This window comes from Dendrobates tinctorius, unplaced genomic scaffold (assembly GCF_039654945.1).
Source record: "Dendrobates tinctorius isolate UK_male_01 unplaced genomic scaffold, ASM3965494v1 ptg000069l, whole genome shotgun sequence".
In the NCBI taxonomy this organism is placed as follows: Eukaryota; Metazoa; Chordata; class Amphibia; order Anura; family Dendrobatidae; genus Dendrobates; species Dendrobates tinctorius.
In genome coordinates this window covers 23,966,107-23,984,226 of record NW_027361737.1, presented here as the reverse complement: position 1 = coordinate 23,984,226, position 18,120 = coordinate 23,966,107, and the positions used below count along the sequence as shown (strand labels likewise).

The window sequence follows — 18,120 nt, the reverse complement described above, 5'->3', positions numbered from 1 at the left end:
GTAGCGGCAATGTGCGCTGTTAAAGAGAAGTGTTACTGCTGTAGCCAAAACACAGAACCAGTGGCAGAGACCTGGCTCAATAATATCTGATTGTGTGCCATCTACATCAGAGCCACTGAGTTCAGTGATTGGCTGAAGTGGTGATGTGCGCTGTCAACGTGACGTCACCATCAAACATTGAGACAGAAGTAGCCCTGTAGCAGTGAACAACTACTCAGTAATCAGTTATTTTTGACCTTGCAGTTGGACATCATGTAATTCCTAATTGCTCAGTTACCAACTAGTTCCCCAGTGACAAAAGCTTTTTGTCCCCCACCCATCTGCCATATAATTATTATTCAGGGGGTCTATCATAGACCAGGTTTAGATGTATTCGCAGCCCGTATATGGACTGCAATGCCCAGACTGACCGCAGGTCTCCTGACCCGAGCGAACAGTCTGATATGTGTCTATGAGGCTGTATGTTCTGGTCGGGACATCCACGGTCAGTCTGGGCATTGGGGATCATATCCAGACCGTGAAATATGCTCACCTGCCATACAGAAAGGAATCATCCAAACCTGCTCACTTCTTCAAAGTCTGAATCTGGGTTGTACCCCAGAGTTTTGTAACCTATCATGGATGAAATATTTACATGGCACGGCCAACCTTTGAAGGACAACCTGTGCATATACCTAATTCTCTCAATCTCCTCCAAAATTTCAGGTTCTGCGGATCGGTCTTATGGGATACAACTCAACAAAAGCAAATGTAGATCGTGTCTTGAACGCTCTGCGTGATGCTCTGCAGCGCTGCCCAAAAAACAAAATGTAAAAGCTCGCTACTGTACAACTGACAAGGAAACTCACTGCCAATGAAGCATCAAGATTTTTCACCTCCTTCACATTGTTACAATGCAACTATCCGTAATGGGACCTTATATATAACACATGTGATCATTTCTATCAAATATACCTGAATAAAGACATTTACACTATGATTACCGCCATCATTCAGAGTATGACATCTAAGCCAGAAGAGCATGTGACCCCCCTTGGCAGCGCTGTACTTCTTGTTATAGCTATGGACACCACAGGGGTCCAATAAGTTCTTGGCAGTATCCTCTATACCTTCATACCATGGATCCAACACCGCATTAAGGCTTCCATTATATAATGGAGTCATGATGCAGATACAGAAAAAATATATATGTACCGTGTTATCCGGTAGATAGAAAAATATTAAAATTTGAGAGTCCTCAGTGGTTGATAGCCATTAAAAGGTAACTGAAAAGATGTTAACAAATTGAAAGCTCTTAAAAGGAATCTGTCACCTCATTTTTGGCCTATGAGATGCGGCCACCGCCATCAGGGGCTTATCTACAGCATTCTGTAATGCTGTAGATAAGTCCCCAATATAACCTGAAAGATAAGAAAAACGAGGTAGATTATACTCACTCCGAGGTCTGGTCCGGTCCGATGGGTGTCGCAGTACGGGTCCGGTGCCTCCCATCTTCTAGCGATGACGTCCTCCTTCTTACTTCTGCCGCGGCTCCTGCGCAGGCGTACTTAATCTGCCCTGTTAATGGCAGAGTAAAGTACTGCAGTGCGCAGGCGCCAGACCTCTCCCCCATCTGCACAGCCCATTAATCCACCTCATCTGCACAGCCCCTCATTTTATTCCCCCATCTGCACAGCCCCTCATTTTACTCCCCCATCTGTACAGCCCCTCATTTTATTCCCCACATTTGCACAGCTCCTCATTTTATCCCCACCCCTCTGCACAGCCTGTGGGTTAATCCCCCATCAGCACAGCCCTTCAGTTTATTCCCCTCATATGCACGGCCCCTCACATCATTTTATTTCACTCATCTGCACAGCCCCTCAGTTTATTCTCCCATCTGCACAGCTCCTCACCTTATTTTATCCCCCCATCAGCATAGACCCTCACCTCATTTTATTACCCCCATCTGCACAGTCCCTTGTAAAGGGGTGAAGAGGAGGAACTTAAATGGGGTTACCTCTCCTGCTCCGTGTCCAGAACCACCTGGCCAGGCAGCAGCATTTCCTGGGGGAAGGTTATCGGACCTGGACTGACCTTTCCATGTGACAGCAGGGGGCGGTGACCTGTTAGAAGGGGCTGCACGCAGGAAGCAGAGCAGAGTCAGGGCGGGAAAGTACATTGCGCAGGAGAGAGCGCTGTCAGCTGCACCGCATTCCCAGAGCGTGAGGGCCCTCTGGCTGAGACAGACAGGCAGTACGCGGTGAGCGCCCTTTGTGTGAACGTGGACCCGCCAGCCTCCGTGACCGGCGGAGACTCCCCTGACAGGTCAGAGACAGTCGCTAGTGTGTGCAGGCCCAGCGTGCGCAGTGACAGACCTGAGCCCCTAAGTAGCTGGACTGACCGAGGAGCGCAGCATCGTTCCTGCGGTGACACGTTCTAAGTGTAATCTTGTGACTAAGAGTAATGAGAGCAGGACCCACTCTCATCGCCCAGCATCCTGTTTTCCCCGGAGGCCATTTCTTCATCGTGGGCAGAGACTTGAGTCTGCACATGCTTATGTTGACGGTGCCAACGTTGGAGAATTAGACCCTTCAATCAAGCCTTCTACAGACTGATTCGTTTATTCCTGCCTTCGTTTATCTCTTTAACTACCACATTACCGTTTACTTGTTGTAATTATCCCCTTTGTTGCCCCTCCCTGAATGTAGTGAATATCCCTGTAAATAAATCCTTAACTCTTGGTCTACCTCAGATCCGTGGCAGCATCCTCCGTACCTGCAGGTTATTACACCCTTTCCTCATTTTATGCCCCTCTACCAGTAGCATAGCTACCGGGGGGGCAGAGGGGACAGTCGCCCCGGGCCCCGCGCTGTGAGGGGGCCCACCCAGATTTACTTAACTGTATCTGCGGCAGAGAGGGAGAATCAATCATCTCCCTGCTGTGCCCCTATGTCCTCTTCTCGGCCACAGGACCTGTGATGAGGTCACAGGAGGGGAGAAGTCGAGGTCACATGATCAGGGGCCTCACTGACTGTATGCACTATGCAGGACTCTGCTGTTCTGGTTGTCATGGAGGGTTGGAATTGGAGCAGTAGTGTAGCTCTAATATCTCCTGGGTGCACAGGACCTGTGATATATAGTATCTTTATAGAATCTTTCTTTCTTTCTCTGTTTCTTTATCTCTCAGTTCTTTCTTTCTCTCTCTGTTTCTCTCTCTTTTCTTTCTTTCTTTCCCCTCTTCCTTTCTCTCTGTCTGTTCTTTCTTTTGCTCTGTTCTTTCTTTCTTTCCCCTCTTTCTTTCTCTCTCTCTGTTCTTTCTCTCTCTCTGTTCTTTCTTTCTCTCTGTTCTTTCATTCTCTCTCTCTATGTTCTTTCTTTCCTCTCTTTCTATCTCTCTGTTCTTTTTATCCCCTCTTTCTTTCTTTCTCTCTAATCTTTTTTCTTTCTCCCTCTAATCTTTCTTTCTCTCTCAGTTACTTCTTTCTTTCTCTCTGTTCTTCCTTTCTCTCTGTTCTTTCTTTCTGTTCTTTCTTTCTCTCTCTCTCTGTTCTTTCTTTCCTCTTTCTCTCTCTCTGTTCTTTCTTGCTTTCTCTATCATGTTGCCCCCTTCATATGGTATAATACAGCCCCCCCAAAAAATAGAATGTAGCCCCTTCAGAATATAATGCAGCCCCCCTCATAGAGTATCATGCTGCCCCCCTCATGGGGTATCGTGCTGCCCCCCTCATGTGGGGTATCATACTACCCCCCTCATACGGGGTATATCATGCTGCCCCCTCATACGGGTATTATGCTGCCCCCCCCATACGGGGTATCATAATCATGCAACCAGGACACTATATAAATTAAAAAAAAAAACTATACTCACCTCTCCTCACTCCCACGCTAATTTTGGCGGCGGCTCTGCTCTGATGTCAGGAGCTGCGTGGCTGTCAGACCTGCACACATCGGGGACACGATTAAGTGACGTCTTCGCACACCCGCTCTGATGTCAGGAGCTGCGTGGCTGTCAGACCGGCACACATCGGGGACACGATTAAGTGACGTCATCGCACACCCGCTGTGTGTCAGAGGAAGAGGGCAATGATGGGAGAGGGCGCGTCATGTGACGCTCTCTCTTCCATTATTGCGGTGCGCACTGGGGGGCTGCGCTGACTCCGCAATAAAGGAATATATATATATATTATTTTTGGCAACAGCGCGGTCATCTGCTGAGGTTCTCTGGTTAGGGGCCCACTCAGACGTTTCGCCCCCCCTGAACCAAAACCCTAGCTACGCCTCTGCCCTCTACACATTAATATAAGAATATAAATGCTCATACTCATATAATCCAGGCTCCTAGTCCACCGTCTCCTCTTCTATGAAGTGCAGCAGTGGAGACTGAATTCGTGATGACGTCACTTCACTACACTATCCAATGTCCCCTGCGTGCGCCTTCTCCAGCAAGGCGCAGGATGGATTGGGCCTGTGTCTTGCTGGATAGCCCGACTGAGCATGGGAGATAACAGCTCCTCTGCTCCTGTCCTGGACAGGGGCACACAGCAATTGTATTCACGTCTGGCAGACTTGAATACAATTGAGTGTGGGGAGGGAGGGACGGCCGGGGTGCAGGCAGAGAGAGGGGCGAGTGGTATCTGTGACTGACATTGGTCTCCTGTATGCATGCGCCCCAGCCATCACTGTGCCGAGTGTCTGCGGCTGCAGGAAGATGTCAAGCGACCGCAGACATTCAGAATTTTTTTTTTTCAAAGTGTGCCCCCTCAGATGGGCAGGAGGTGACATCCTAGGCAGGTTCCTACCCTGACTACCCCTCGTCCCAGCCCTGGCTCCAATATTTACTGCTACAAAGGTTTTTCCCCTTCCCATATTGATAGTTCTGCTTCACGTCACTTGTCTTAATAACTGTAACACTCCACGTCCTGTCGTGTACAAATATGTGACTCTTCAGATTTTATACTGAGCCTAATGAAGAGACCTACATTAAGTAGTCTGGAAAGCTTGCTATTTGTTACCAACTTTCCAGATAGTCATTAAAAGGTATAAACCACTAAGGACTCTCAAATTTTAATATTTTAATAGGAGGGAGATGTGCACTGGGCAGTTCTGCGTTCTGTCATTGGTTGTTGCATAGGACTGATATATATATACTGTATATATGTACTTTTTAAACTTTTATTTAGGTCATTGGAAGATAAATGTTAAAAAAATACTATGAAGTCTGATGCCGACTGTCAATTTATCAGTTTCCTCAGCATAACCAATGGTATTCAGTCTAGAGCTTACTGACTCATATGCAGGAATTATGCTGTCAGTTTGGGTCAGGAGACCCTGGTCAGGCACAGAACTCAAACTGTAAAATATGGCCACAGTGCAGTCGTTTGAGTAAGCCCTTAGGATTTCTTCACACCCATTTAAAGCTCCAGAAGCAGTTCATTCACTTATGACAGAAGGGACAAGGCAATATCCAGCACTATTAGCCCCTTCATGACCTATCATGCATAGGTACTAGGTACGAACACAAAAATTGAGCTTGGTTTGAGATGATACACATGCAACGTATAAATGCATGTTGACATTGGCCATAAAACATAAAACCTGCAAAAGACAAAGTGAGCAAAAACCCTGCTGTAACTAAATAAGTAAAAGCAAAAGTGCATCTAAATAATACAGAGTTTTTAGTAATACTGTTTTTGATCAAAAGTAGCATGAAAGCCATCCCACCACGACAAGGTAACTCTGTTCGGGATAGTCCTACACTGTCTAATATTAAAAACCTTGCTTTGTGTCAAAGTTGACCTCAATGTGTGAACAAGGGCAGACAAAAGGACTGGGTCCCAAACAGTACACACCAGTCTGGGGAAGCCTTATATACAATTTCCAGCTCAGGAGAGGGAGGCCACACCCCAGCTTGCACAGAATGCAAAAAATACAAAGAAAAAACACAAAAATTGAGCTTGGTTTGAGATGATACACATGCAGCGTATAAATGCATGTTGACATTGGCTATAAAACATAAAACCTGCAAAAGACAAAGTGAGCAAAAACCCTGCTGTAACTAAATAAGTAAAAGCAAAAGTGCATCTAAATAATACAGAGTTTTTAGTAATACTGTTTTTGATCAAAAGTAGCATGAAAGCCATCCCACCACGACAAGGTAACTCTGTTCGGGATAGTCCTACACTGTCTAATATTAAAAACCTTGCTTTGTGTCAAAGTTGACCTCAATGTGTGAACAAGGGCAGACAAAAGGACTGGGTCCCAAACAGTAGACACCAGTCTGGGGAAGCCTTATATACAATTTCCAGCTCAGGAGAGGGAGGCCACACCCCAGCTTGCACAGAATGCAAAAAATACAAAGAAAAAACACAAAAATTGAGCTTGGTTTGAGATGATACACATGCAGCGTATAAATGCATGTTGACATTGGCTATAAAACATAAAACCTGCAAAAGACAAAGTGAGCAAAAACCCTGCTGTAACTAAATAAGTAAAAGCAAAAGTGCATCTAAATAATACAGAGTTTTTAGTAATACTGTTTTTGATCAAAAGTAGCATGAAAGCCATCCCACCACGACAAGGTAACTCTGTTCGGGATAGTCCTACACTGTCTAATATTAAAAACCTTGCTTTGTGTCAAAGTTGACCTCAATGTGTGAACAAGGGCAGACAAAAGGACTGGGTCCCAAACAGTAGACACCAGTCTGGGGAAGCCTTATATACAATTTCCAGCTCAGGAGAGGGAGGCCACACCCCAGCTTGCACAGAAGGAAAAAAATGCAAAGAAAAAACACAAAAATTGAGCTTGGATTGAGATGATACACATGCAGCGTATAAATGCATGTTGACATTGGCCATAAAACATAAAACCTGCAAAAGACAAAGTGAGCAAAAACCCTGCTGTAACTAAATAAGTAAAAGCAAAAGTGCATCTAAATAATACAGAGTTTTTAGTAATACTGTTTTTGATCAAAAGTAGCATGAAAGCCATCCCACCACGACAAGGTAACTCTGTTCGGGATAGTCCTACACTGTCTAATATTAAAAACCTTGCTTTGTGTCAAAGTTGACCTCAATGTGTGAACAAGGGCAGACAAAAGGACTGGGTCCCAAACAGTAGACACCAGTCTGGGGAAGCCTTATATACAATTTCCAGCTCAGGGGAGGGAGGCCACACCCCAGCTTGCACAGAATGCAAAAAATACAAAGAAAAAAACACAAAAATTGAGCTTGGTTTGAGATGATACACATGCAGCGTATAAATGCATGTTGACATTGGCTATAAAACATAAAACCTGCAAAAGACAAAGTGAGCAAAAACCCTGCTGTAACTAAATAAGTAAAAGCAAAAGTGCATCTAAATAATACAGAGTTTTTAGTAATACTGTTTTTGATCAAAAGTAGCATGAAAGCCATCCCACCACGACAAGGTAACTCTGTTCGGGATAGTCCTACACTGTCTAATATTAAAAACCTTGCTTTGTGTCAAAGTTGACCTCAATGTGTGAACAAGGGCAGACAAAAGGACTGGGTCCCAAACAGTAGACACCAGTCTGGGGAAGCCTTATATACAATTTCCAGCTCAGGAGAGGGAGGCCACACCCCAGCTTGCACAGAATGCAAAAAATACAAAGAAAAAACACAAAAATTGAGCTTGGTTTGAGATGATACACATGCAGCGTATAAATGCATGTTGACATTGGCCATAAAACATAAAACCTGCAAAAGACAAAGTGAGCAAAAACCCTGCTGTAACTAAATAAGTAAAAGCAAAAGTGCATCTAAATAATACAGAGTTTTTAGTAATACTGTTTTTGATCAAAAGTAGTATGAAAGCCATCCCACCACGACAAGGTAACTCTGTTCGGGATAGTCCTACACTGTCTAATATTAAAAACCTTGCTTTGTGTCAAAGTTGACCTCAATGTGTGAACAAGGGCAGACAAAAGGACTGGGTCCCAAACAGTAGACACCAGTCTGGGGAAGCCTTATATACAATTTCCAGCTCAGGAGAGGGAGGCCACACCCCAGCTTGCACAGAATGCAAAAAATACAAAGAAAAAACACAAAAATTGAGCTTGGTTTGAGATGATACACATGCAGCGTATAAATGCATGTTGACATTGGCCATAAAACATAAAACCTGCAAAAGACAAAGTGAGCAAAAACCCTGCTGTAACTAAATAAGTAAAAGCAAAAGTGCATCTAAATAATACAGAGTTTTTAGTAATACTGTTTTTGATCAAAAGTAGCATGAAAGCCATCCCACCACGACAAGGTAACTCTGTTCGGGATAGTCCTACACTGTCTAATATTAAAAACCTTGCTTTGTGTCAAAGTTGACCTCAATGTGTGAACAAGGGCAGACAAAAGATCTGCCTGCCCTGCTCAGGATACGATTCCTGGGCCCCGAGCTGGAGAAAGTGAGAAAGTTGTGCACACTCTGCAGCTGGCAATAAGAGATAGTCTGCAAGAGTGACATGCTGGAAGTCTCATTGGAAAAGTGAGGATATTGGTTATTGCCGCCAGAACCCCTAAAATTGATTCCATCTTGAAGAGACGTCCTGTGAAGGGGCAATTGTCGATCAAGCCACTCAGTGGGGCAGTACTTATTTAATGATTGAGCGATTGCTTGAACTAAAACCTTTTTTTTACAGATATGGCAAACCCTCAGGTAACCCTAAATGAAGGTCAATGGACACAGGTGGCTGAATTGAAGGAAGTGCTTAATCATCCATTTACTGTGACTAAAAAATTACAAGCTGAGGATTTAACTCCTGGCATTTTCATAAGGGAGTGGAAGAACTTGCTATTTTGCCTGTCCCAAAGAGGAGGTTTAATCGCAGATGGCATTTCTGCTTCAATGAAACGGAGAAACAGCTATTGGAAAATAAAATTTTTCTGGCAGCTGTTTATGTGGACCCAAGTCATCGTATATTGCTTGATGATCAACAGCTTACTAAAGGAAAAGAAGCTCTGACTGAGGTAGCAGTTAGGATGAGTGGCCTACAGGAGGACTGCCAGGCGCAAGAAGACTTGGGTCCTGACAGTGCTACTGCTGCTATATTTTCATCCTCATCAGATGAGAAGTTTGACTTTGACAAGTATTTGGATGACATGGAGCAGGCAAAGCGTTGCCGCAAGGAAAACGATTTCACTCCGTCTCCTATAGCAAGCAGATTGACCATATTTCAGCAAAATGTTTCACTTGCTCTCAATTGAAATAGAAAAATTCAACCGTACATCAAAACTGACTGTGCATGAGGCAATTCCTTTATACCCGGAAATTGTTAGAGATGTTCCAATGTGGTTACGGCTTTGCCTCCAACCCAAGTTAGTGTAGAGAGGTTGTTCTCTGGCCTTAAAATTATTAGGTCAGATTTGAGGAGGATCTGATGGAGGCAATTCTATTTCTTAGAACAAATTCATAGACTGCACAAATGTTATTTAGTATGTTTTTGTTGAAAACTGTTTTTTTGCCACTTACATAGTTTATTACATAGTGTTATATATATATATATATATATATATACACACATATAATATATATATATATATGTATGTATAATATATATATATGTGTAATCGATATTACATAGTGTATTACATATTTACAATTTATTACAGTTTTTTGTGTTCTAAAGTTGTATTCCAATAAATATATATTATGTTCTAAATATCTTGATTATTGTTTCATAAAAATGATTAAACGTCTGATGTTCCCATAGTACTACAATAAATTTTTCACTTAAATATAAGCAATATATGTGGGAGTCGGAGTTGGTGTAAGGGAAATTGAGGAGTCGGAGTCGCAGGTTTGGCTGTTGTGAGTTCATTCTCTGGTTCCCCTTCTGAACTCCCTCTGGTGGTGTCGGGAGGTGGTGCGGCTGGTTTGATCGGTGGAGATCTGCCACCTGAGGATGGGGATGATGATTGGATCTCGGGATTCTCAGATTGGATTTAAGACAGCCGACGCCCTATTCAGTTGCTGGTGATTCCTTCTAGCTTGTCAGCTCTTGGTTTTCAGCTCTGTTCCAGTCATCTAAAGCTAAGTTTTTCTGCTAATGTTCACACTTGATTTTGTTCGTCTATTCAGTTTTTTGGTGTAGTCAGCCAGCCCCTGCTGGGGGCTGAGCTGAATTTCCACTCTTATTTATCAGTATTTTGCCAATTGGCTTTTTGTCCCTTACTAGTTCGGTCTCTTTTTGCTCTGTCTCAGAATATTTCAGAGTGCTGATATAGTGGGAGAAGTCTAGTGACTTCAGGGTTAATTTTGATATCAGAAGTGTTGGACATGATTTTTGTAGGGTTTTTTGCAGGTTGCAGTGTCTTTCCTTTCTAGTTAGTTTGGGCCCCATCATTTGCTCAGCCTATTTTCCTGCCTGTGTTTGTACCTTCATCTTGTTTTACCGTCAATACATGTGTGGGGGCTATCTATTCCTTTGGGGTCTGCTCTGGGGCAGTTAGTCTTCCCTCTTCTTGCTTTAGGCTCATGTAGTTCTCCGGCCGTAACGAGGCATCTAGGAACATTGTAGGCACACTCCACGGCTACTGCTAGTTGTGTGGTAAGATCAGGGTTCTGCAATCTGCATAGTTACCAACCTCTCTGGTTTTCTGGGGCCTAGCTTGTTTTGCTTTTTTTCTCCTCGGTGACCCATTCATAACATTTGGCTTACCGACTCCACAGCCCTGGTTGTCATGACAGCCGGGGGTCTGCAGAAGACCTCAGTGCTGTGCACCTCTTATGAACACTGGTGCGTGGCCGAAGTTCATAGGAGATTTCTGCTACACATAGCAGCGCTGAAGCCTTGCTATATGTAGCACAAGCGATCAGATGTTGGCAGCTTCAAGTCTCCTAAAGGTGCTATTGAAGCAAGTAAAATGCAGAAAAAAAGTTTTAAAACATTAAGGCTATGTGCCCACGTATGCAGAAAATTTCTGCATGAAAACCGGACTCCTTCCCAGAAAACACGTGGTTTTTTTCGGCGAGGTTTGCTTAAAAAACACGCGTTTTTTTCCGGAGCATCCCCAGTCTCATAGAAAATAGTTAGAAATGGGGATTTTTCCGCAAAATTAATGAGTATGCTGCATTTTTTACCGCGATGCGTTTTTTCGCAGAAAAAAAGGTATCAATTTGCACAAAAAAGTGCAGAATTCATTTGGGATGCTTCTTTTAAGCATTTTTGCCGGTAAAAACGTTTAAAAAACGTGGAAAAAACGCTTACATGCACACACCCCAAAAAAATATATAAGATGTTCAAATCACCCCCCTTTTCAACATTCAAAATAACAATAAAAAAACACATATTTGGTTTTGTTGTGTTCAGAAATGCCATTCGACCAATATATGTAAAGTAATCTGAACAGTAAATGGCGTTAACTGCAAGAAAAATCAAAATGCCAGAATTGTCTTTTTTGGTCACTGCAACATTGCAATAAAATGCAATAACAGGTGATCAAATCATTGAAGCTACCATAAATGGAATCAGTAAAAACGTCAGCTCGGTGTGCAGAAAATAAGCCCTCACCCGGCCTCAGATCATGAAAAATAGAGACAAATGGAGGCTTCAGGTCTCTTAAATGGTGCCTTTGTTTTTTACTTGAGAAACCGGAGCGCTCAGGCTAGTTTCAGACTAGCGTATCTTCACGCAGCGCACAGCGCCGCTAAGCCCCTGTGGTCATCTCCTCCCTACTATCGCACAGCGCTGCATGCGATCTGCGCACCCTGTGTTTAGCATAGGATGCGCAGACCGTGCGCTAGTAGGATTTTTGCGTGTGCTGCGCACTTTTGAAGTTGCGCCGTGCGCACCAAAATGCTACATGATGCGTTCATGGCACATCTTCAAAAGTGCGCAGTAGTGATGTGGCGGTCGCGAACGATCCGACACAAAGAGCCGGCTCTCTGCTGTGAATGATGGGAGCCGGCACCCCAGTGAGAGCCACTAAAATCCTTGACTGTCTCTCACTGGGAGTAAAATCCCGGCATTTGGCAGGCGTAACTCCGCCCACCCGAACAAAACTATGCCCACTCAGCAATGTATTTGGGTATTAGAAAGTGGGCTGGGCTTAAACGGCAGGTGGGCGGAGTTATGGACGCCTGAGCATGTAAGCAATAGGGATCCATAAAAAGCAGGCTTTTTGGTGAGCGGAGCTGTGAGAGCCAGATCACCAAAAAGAGCCGGACTGCCCATCACTAGTGCGCAGCGCACGCAAAAATCCTACTAGCGCACGGCCAGCGCACCCTATGCTAAAGATAGGGTGCGCAGATCGCATGCAGCACTGTATGATAGTAGGGAGATGACCGGAGGGGGTGCGGTGCGCTGCGTGGCGATACGCTAGTGTGAAACTAGCCTTAGGCTACTTTCACACATCAGTTTTTGTGCATCAGGCGCGATGCGGCGAAAAGTGTGAAAACCGGATCCGGCGCCTGTTGCCACCGGATCCGGTTTTTTCCCCATAGAGTTTCATTATTGCCGCATTGCGCCGGATGCCTATGCGGCGTATCCGGTTTTTGCTGGATCCGGCAAAAACAGCCAGTCCGGCGTCTGGAAAAAACGTTACATGTAACGTTTTTTGTCTGCGGTAAAAAACCGGGAGACGCCGGATCCGGCGACATACGGTTTTTTTTATAATGGTAGTCTATGTTTGCCGGATCCGGCGGCATCCGGTTTTTGCCTGATTCCGGCGCCGGATCCGGTTTTTGCACTGAGCATGCTCCAAAAAGTATCAAATTTGGGGAAAAACACCTGCCAATCTCCACCCACCCTATAGCAAAGGTAGAGAGAGGGCATTAATCACCCTTAATACAGAGGAGAAAGAGCTACTGGAGACACACACAGCCACTGGATTCTGCCACATATACACCAGCTAGACAGACATCCAGCAACCAACTGGATTTTTGACAGCCATCCACTATTGGACCTCCAGCGAGCAGGAGTTTGAGTGTGAGTATAAAAATTTTCTTGCAAGCATAGGTTTTCGTTTTGTCTGTGTGACTGCCGATACCTGCGCACCCATCCCCGTCACAGCCAGCGACTGTCTTGCCGCCTTCCCAGATAAACTTGTCACCACCATGACCCCCACAACCGCCACTTGAACCCTCTGCCGCAGAACCCCCATCACTGCTGTCACTGCTAGCCACCACGCTGGAGTCCCATGCTGTACCTGCTGCTGCCTGCCCAGCATGTATATGTATATATACACACACACACATGTATGTTGTTCATACATTGTACTATTGTTTTTAAAAAGTTTCAGGTGTGGTCATCAGTGTGGGGGGGATTCTAATTATGAAGGACAGTGTGAAGTAGTTTGCGTGGGTGGGTGTGTGAATTTATGTGTAAATACTGTAGGGGGAGGTACTGTATATACTCGTGTATATGCCAAGATGTTAGGCCCATTTTTGGTGCTAAAAGTCCCCCTCTTGGCTTATACACGGGTCATCTCCCTGTGGGTCAGAGGGGGAGCAGGGGTGTCACAGATCATCCTGCTGTCATATCTGTAGCCTTGCTTGCTTCTCCACTGTCTCCCTTCCTGTCTTCAGTGGTAACGTTACCATTCCTGAATCTGTGCGTTGCAAGCATAGTGATATCCACCTTTCCTGGGTCCATTGCTGCTCCCTGCGGTCTCTGCTGCATCCTCAGTGGGTGCGTTGATGTGAGAAGTGCGTGTCCCCCTCTGCTGGATGAACAGTCACTGACACAAGAAGTGGCAGACAGGGGCGATGGACCCACAATAGGTTTTTTTTTTTTTTTGGCATATGGGGGCATATTCTATGGAACAGCATATGGGGCCATAGTGTATGGGTTACACACTGGGCTTATGTGTTCCCAATTTTTGGGCCGGTGCGGCTTATACACGAGTATATACATAGTAATTTTGCGATGGTTTGTTGTCCAAGCTGCATTTTATAGCATGGTGAGAGTGGAATTCAAAAAATCTTATTTTTTACTATTTTTGTTGTTTTGTTTGATTGTAAAAATAAATGTTGCACACAGCACAAATCTAAACTACATCGTGCTTTTTTCATGCAGGAACTTGCCCAGGACACAGCTGCAAAATCCTAATTTGCAACCCATATTGTAAGTATACAGGCCTGAAAGCTTTGAATATGGTTAGTGTTGTAGGTAACAATTGTTTTCATTACAGAATTTCAGCCAGACATGTCTTCTTCTGGGAGCCCTCCCTCACATCGCCAGCGAAATGAGGTATTTTTTTTTTTTTATTATTGCCAGAACATTCTTGGTACACATAACCCTATATATGCATTCTTGTTTAATAGGAAGCTGAACCAGAGGGTCTCTCAGAAGGAGACGGGCGTAGCGGAGAAATGCCTGGAGTGGGCTCCCCGCATGTAAGTATCTTTGCATTAATTGCACTAAAACATGTTCTTACACATCACTGGACCTAAAAACAAGATCAACATAACAGCATTTAATTTTCCTTTTCTTCTTTTTTTTTTTTCATTATAGGCTTCTGAATCTGTGGCTCGTCCGAGAGTTCCTCAAAGTGCCTCCCAGAGTCGTCGGCAACCACGCCGGGGCGGTCGCCATAGAGTAAGGTTTTTTTTTTTAGGACTTTTATAAGGTTTGTACATAATGCTGTGATTGTTATGTTTACCTTTTTTGTCTTTAAACAGGCTTCACAGCGTGCTCACGATTCCGACAGTGAGGATGTGGCTATTGATGTGGACCTCTTGATTGATATGGTGAGAGATCGTGAGCCGCTCTGGAATATGGCGGACCGCTTCCATGCAGATGCTTGTGTTACTAGACGACTCTGGGAGGAAGTGTGCCAGGCTGTGCTATCTAACTGGGAGGAACTCCATTCTCGGGCACAGAAAGAACAGCGTAAGTATTCACATTTCAGTAATGTTTCCGGATGTATTGTGCTTGATCCTAATCATTTTGTGTTTTCAATTTTCAGGGGAAAGAGTTCAGTTGCGGTGGCGGTCAATGCGGGATCGCTTCAAGAAGGAGTTCAACAAAGAGATGCAGGCTCCCAGCGGATCAAGAGGACGCAGGAGCCGCTATAAGTATTCTGAGGCCCTGTCATTCCTGAAATCAACTATGGTGACAAGAAGGTAAACATTCCTACCAGAAGTGACTAAATAAAAAATGGTTAAATGTGTAATCTTTTTTTTGGCAGCCAGGGCTAATGAATATCATGATATTAATGTCTATTTTTTTCTACTTTTTTCAATAGCACCTTCAGCAGCACGCGGGAGCCTGCATTGAACCCTTCTGGAGCGATCCCCCAGGAGGCCGCCACCATGGACCACAACATACCCAACCCCTCTGCACCCTCCCTGCCTTCCCTTGTGTGTGATCCCTCAGCCCCATCCACCTCTGCTGGAGCATCTGTGCAGGCTTCATTACATGAAGCTGCTGTTGACGAGGTAGGCTTTCCTTTACCTCACCCCTCTGACACAGCTGCCCTCTATAGAACACCTTTGAGTTCTGGGCGGCTGCGTCAGCGGGGTCAGGAAAAGCAGTTGGCTGCAGAGTTTATGAATCTACATGCATCCTTTCAAAACACTATGAAAGTCATGACCCAGCAAATGTCTGCTGGGTTCAATCTTGTTACTAGAGAGGTGCTTGATTTAGGCACGCGTGTTGAAAGGATGCATCTAGATGCAAATAAAGCGCCGCATCATTCTTTTTTCAAAGCTGATTGAGCGGCTGGACAACCTAACTCCTGAACAGCAGCTACATGTAATGCAAGCCTGCCAGGTGGCCTTAGCACAGGTGACATCAGCAGCCCCTCCAACAGGCCCAGTAGTTGCTCCAGGCCCGGTCCTTCCTACCCCTCCTGTACCATACCATTTTACCCAGTACCAACCTCCTGCCCCTTTCCAGTCTGCTTCCCCGTACCAGTTCCCAACTGCATCCGTGCCTACACTCCCTTCCCAACCTACACTCCCTTCCCAACCTACACTCCCTTCCCAATACATCCAGTCTCCTTCCACATCCCAAATTCAAGCGTCCTTCACCCACAGTTTAGTTTCCCCCCGTCTATTGTTTTCTCCACCCCTTCATCAGCTTTATCCACCCCTTCACCTTCTTTCTCCATTCCTATACCTTGTCCTTTGCTATCTGACCCCTCACAAACTACATCCTCCCACAACACCCCTGTTGAAGTGGTCCAAACTGAGAGCCCCTCCAATACTATTTCCGCTACACATTACACCAATCTTTAATGTGTTTTGTTGTTACCAATAAAAAAGTTTTATTACAAAAATATAAAAGAAAAAATTCCAGCTAAAGCTGATAAAAATAAAAAAAAATTTTCAGTCTGTCAAATGTTTTTGTTTGTTTTACTGTTAATATAACATGTCGATGTATAAAACTCAATGAGTGTGTGTGAGTGATTGTGCGAGAGTAGGTGTGTGTGAGTATGTGAATGTATGGGAGTGTGTGTACAAGAACATGTATGAGTAATTACGTATGTGTGTGGCGGTGGGGGGAGGCCTGCTGGTGGGCAGTACTGTGGAAGGTCCTTGGATACCGCTTTATAGCCCCTATATTATTTTCTACACACCACACTACATGATTTAGTAGAAAGTTTTTAACTAAATGATCATTTTTGTTCAATTTTAAAAGAGCTTTGTCAGGAATTTAAAAAATGGGAATATTTTGGTACAAAAAATAGGTAGTAAAACAATATAGAATACTGATACAAAGGTACTAATACTTTACCAAAATTGAAGGGTACAGTAACTTAAACCACAGAAATGGTTTGGTACAACAAGGTTAAAAATTGGTTTTAACATCTCAGACCATGTCATCCTGCCATTCAACTCTACCTTCAGGTGACATAAAGTACTCGGCAAATGTGTCCCTCATTCTGGACACTGCTAGAGTACTTCGCACATTAACACTGCGATAATCATGCAATGTGGTTTCAACATCATTGTCTTCCTTGGCAATCTGTTCCTTACTAATAACCAAATTGTGTAGCACAACACATGCTTTTACCACCTCATCCACATTTTCTGTTTTCAAGTTAATTGCGGTCAACAGTACTCTCCATTTAGCGGTAAGAATTCCAAACGAACATTCCACCATCCGCCGTGCTCGTGTCAGGCGATAGTTGAACACTCTTTTTGTTGGTGTCAAGTCTCTGCTTGCGTACGGCTTCAGCAGGTGTTCTGACAGCTGAAACGCTTCATCACCTACGCAGACAAATGGCAGTGGTGGCCCAGAAGTTTGAGGAAGCGGTCTTGGAGGTGGGAATTGGAATGTGTTTCCGTACAAATTACGTCCCATTGCTGAAATTTTAAAAACTTGTGAGTCATTGGAGCGTCCATAGGCCCCAATATCCACCGCAATGAATTTGTACTTGGCGTCTGCAATCGCCATCAGGACTATTGAGAAATATTTTTTATAATTAAAAAACTCAGATCCCGATCCTGCTGGTTTAGTGATCCTGATGTGCTTGCCATCAACTGCACCCAGGCAATTCGGAAACTGACAGATGCTGTAAAATTGGTCAGATATTTCGAGCCACCTCTCTGTTGTGGGCTGTGGGATAAACTCTTCATGTAGACTGTCCCACAATGCGCGGCATGTATACTTGATGATACCTGATAATGTTGAAATCCCAATCCTATACTGGTACTGTAGCGACGAAAGCGATTCGCCTGTTGCAAGGAATCTGTGGGAAAAGTTAAAAAAATAATTAATGCAAAATAACTGCAACAACAGGAGGAGACACATTTCCAGTATACTGAAGTCTGCTTTGAAGGACAAAGAATAACAATTGCTTACCGGAGAGTGACCATCAAACGCTCCGGTGGTGAGATGGAGAAGCGGCAGTAGGTGTCACGTCTCCGGATCAGTTCTCCAACCCTGTCCAGCAAAAAATCAAAAGTTTCCACTTTCATCCTCGTATACTGAAAAAACTTCTCTGGATTTCCTCGCAACGACAGATATAACGTTGCAAACACTCCCAGTGTCAGCCTCTGTGCAGTTATAGGGTGAATCCAGAAACGACGTCGGCGCAGACGCATGATACGCTGCCTTTGTCGCTCCTTCGCCATGACAATTGCTGCCAAAGAATTGGCCTCAAAAGTGAAATCAATGTAAGCCTGAGCGATGTTCCCAATAATGGCTTCCATCTTGCTCCAAAACAACAACCTCT

General features: G+C 44.4%; 2 protein-coding genes across 2 annotated transcripts in view; both read left to right on the top strand.

Moving 5' to 3' along the window:
- AGXT (alanine--glyoxylate aminotransferase) overlaps positions 1–979 on the top strand; it is a 45,659-nt gene extending 44,680 nt beyond the window's left edge. Inside the window, exon 11 of the mRNA XM_073581218.1 lies at positions 706–979. Coding sequence (XP_073437319.1) covers positions 706–813 — 108 coding nt within the window. The 3' untranslated portion in view covers positions 814–979. The remainder of the gene's footprint in view (positions 1–705) is intronic.
- An 11,424-nt stretch (positions 980–12,403) lies between these two features.
- On the top strand, positions 12,404–16,280 carry LOC141095286 (uncharacterized). The gene is made up of 5 exons (XM_073581217.1): positions 12,404–14,186; positions 14,261–14,332; positions 14,451–14,828; positions 14,905–15,061; positions 15,184–16,280. The coding sequence occupies exons 3-5, from the start codon at positions 14,591–14,593 to the stop codon at positions 15,653–15,655; spliced, it is 867 nt and encodes a 288-aa protein (XP_073437318.1). The 5' UTR covers positions 12,404–14,186; positions 14,261–14,332; positions 14,451–14,590; the 3' UTR covers positions 15,656–16,280.
- The last annotated feature ends 1,840 nt before the right edge of the window (positions 16,281–18,120 follow it).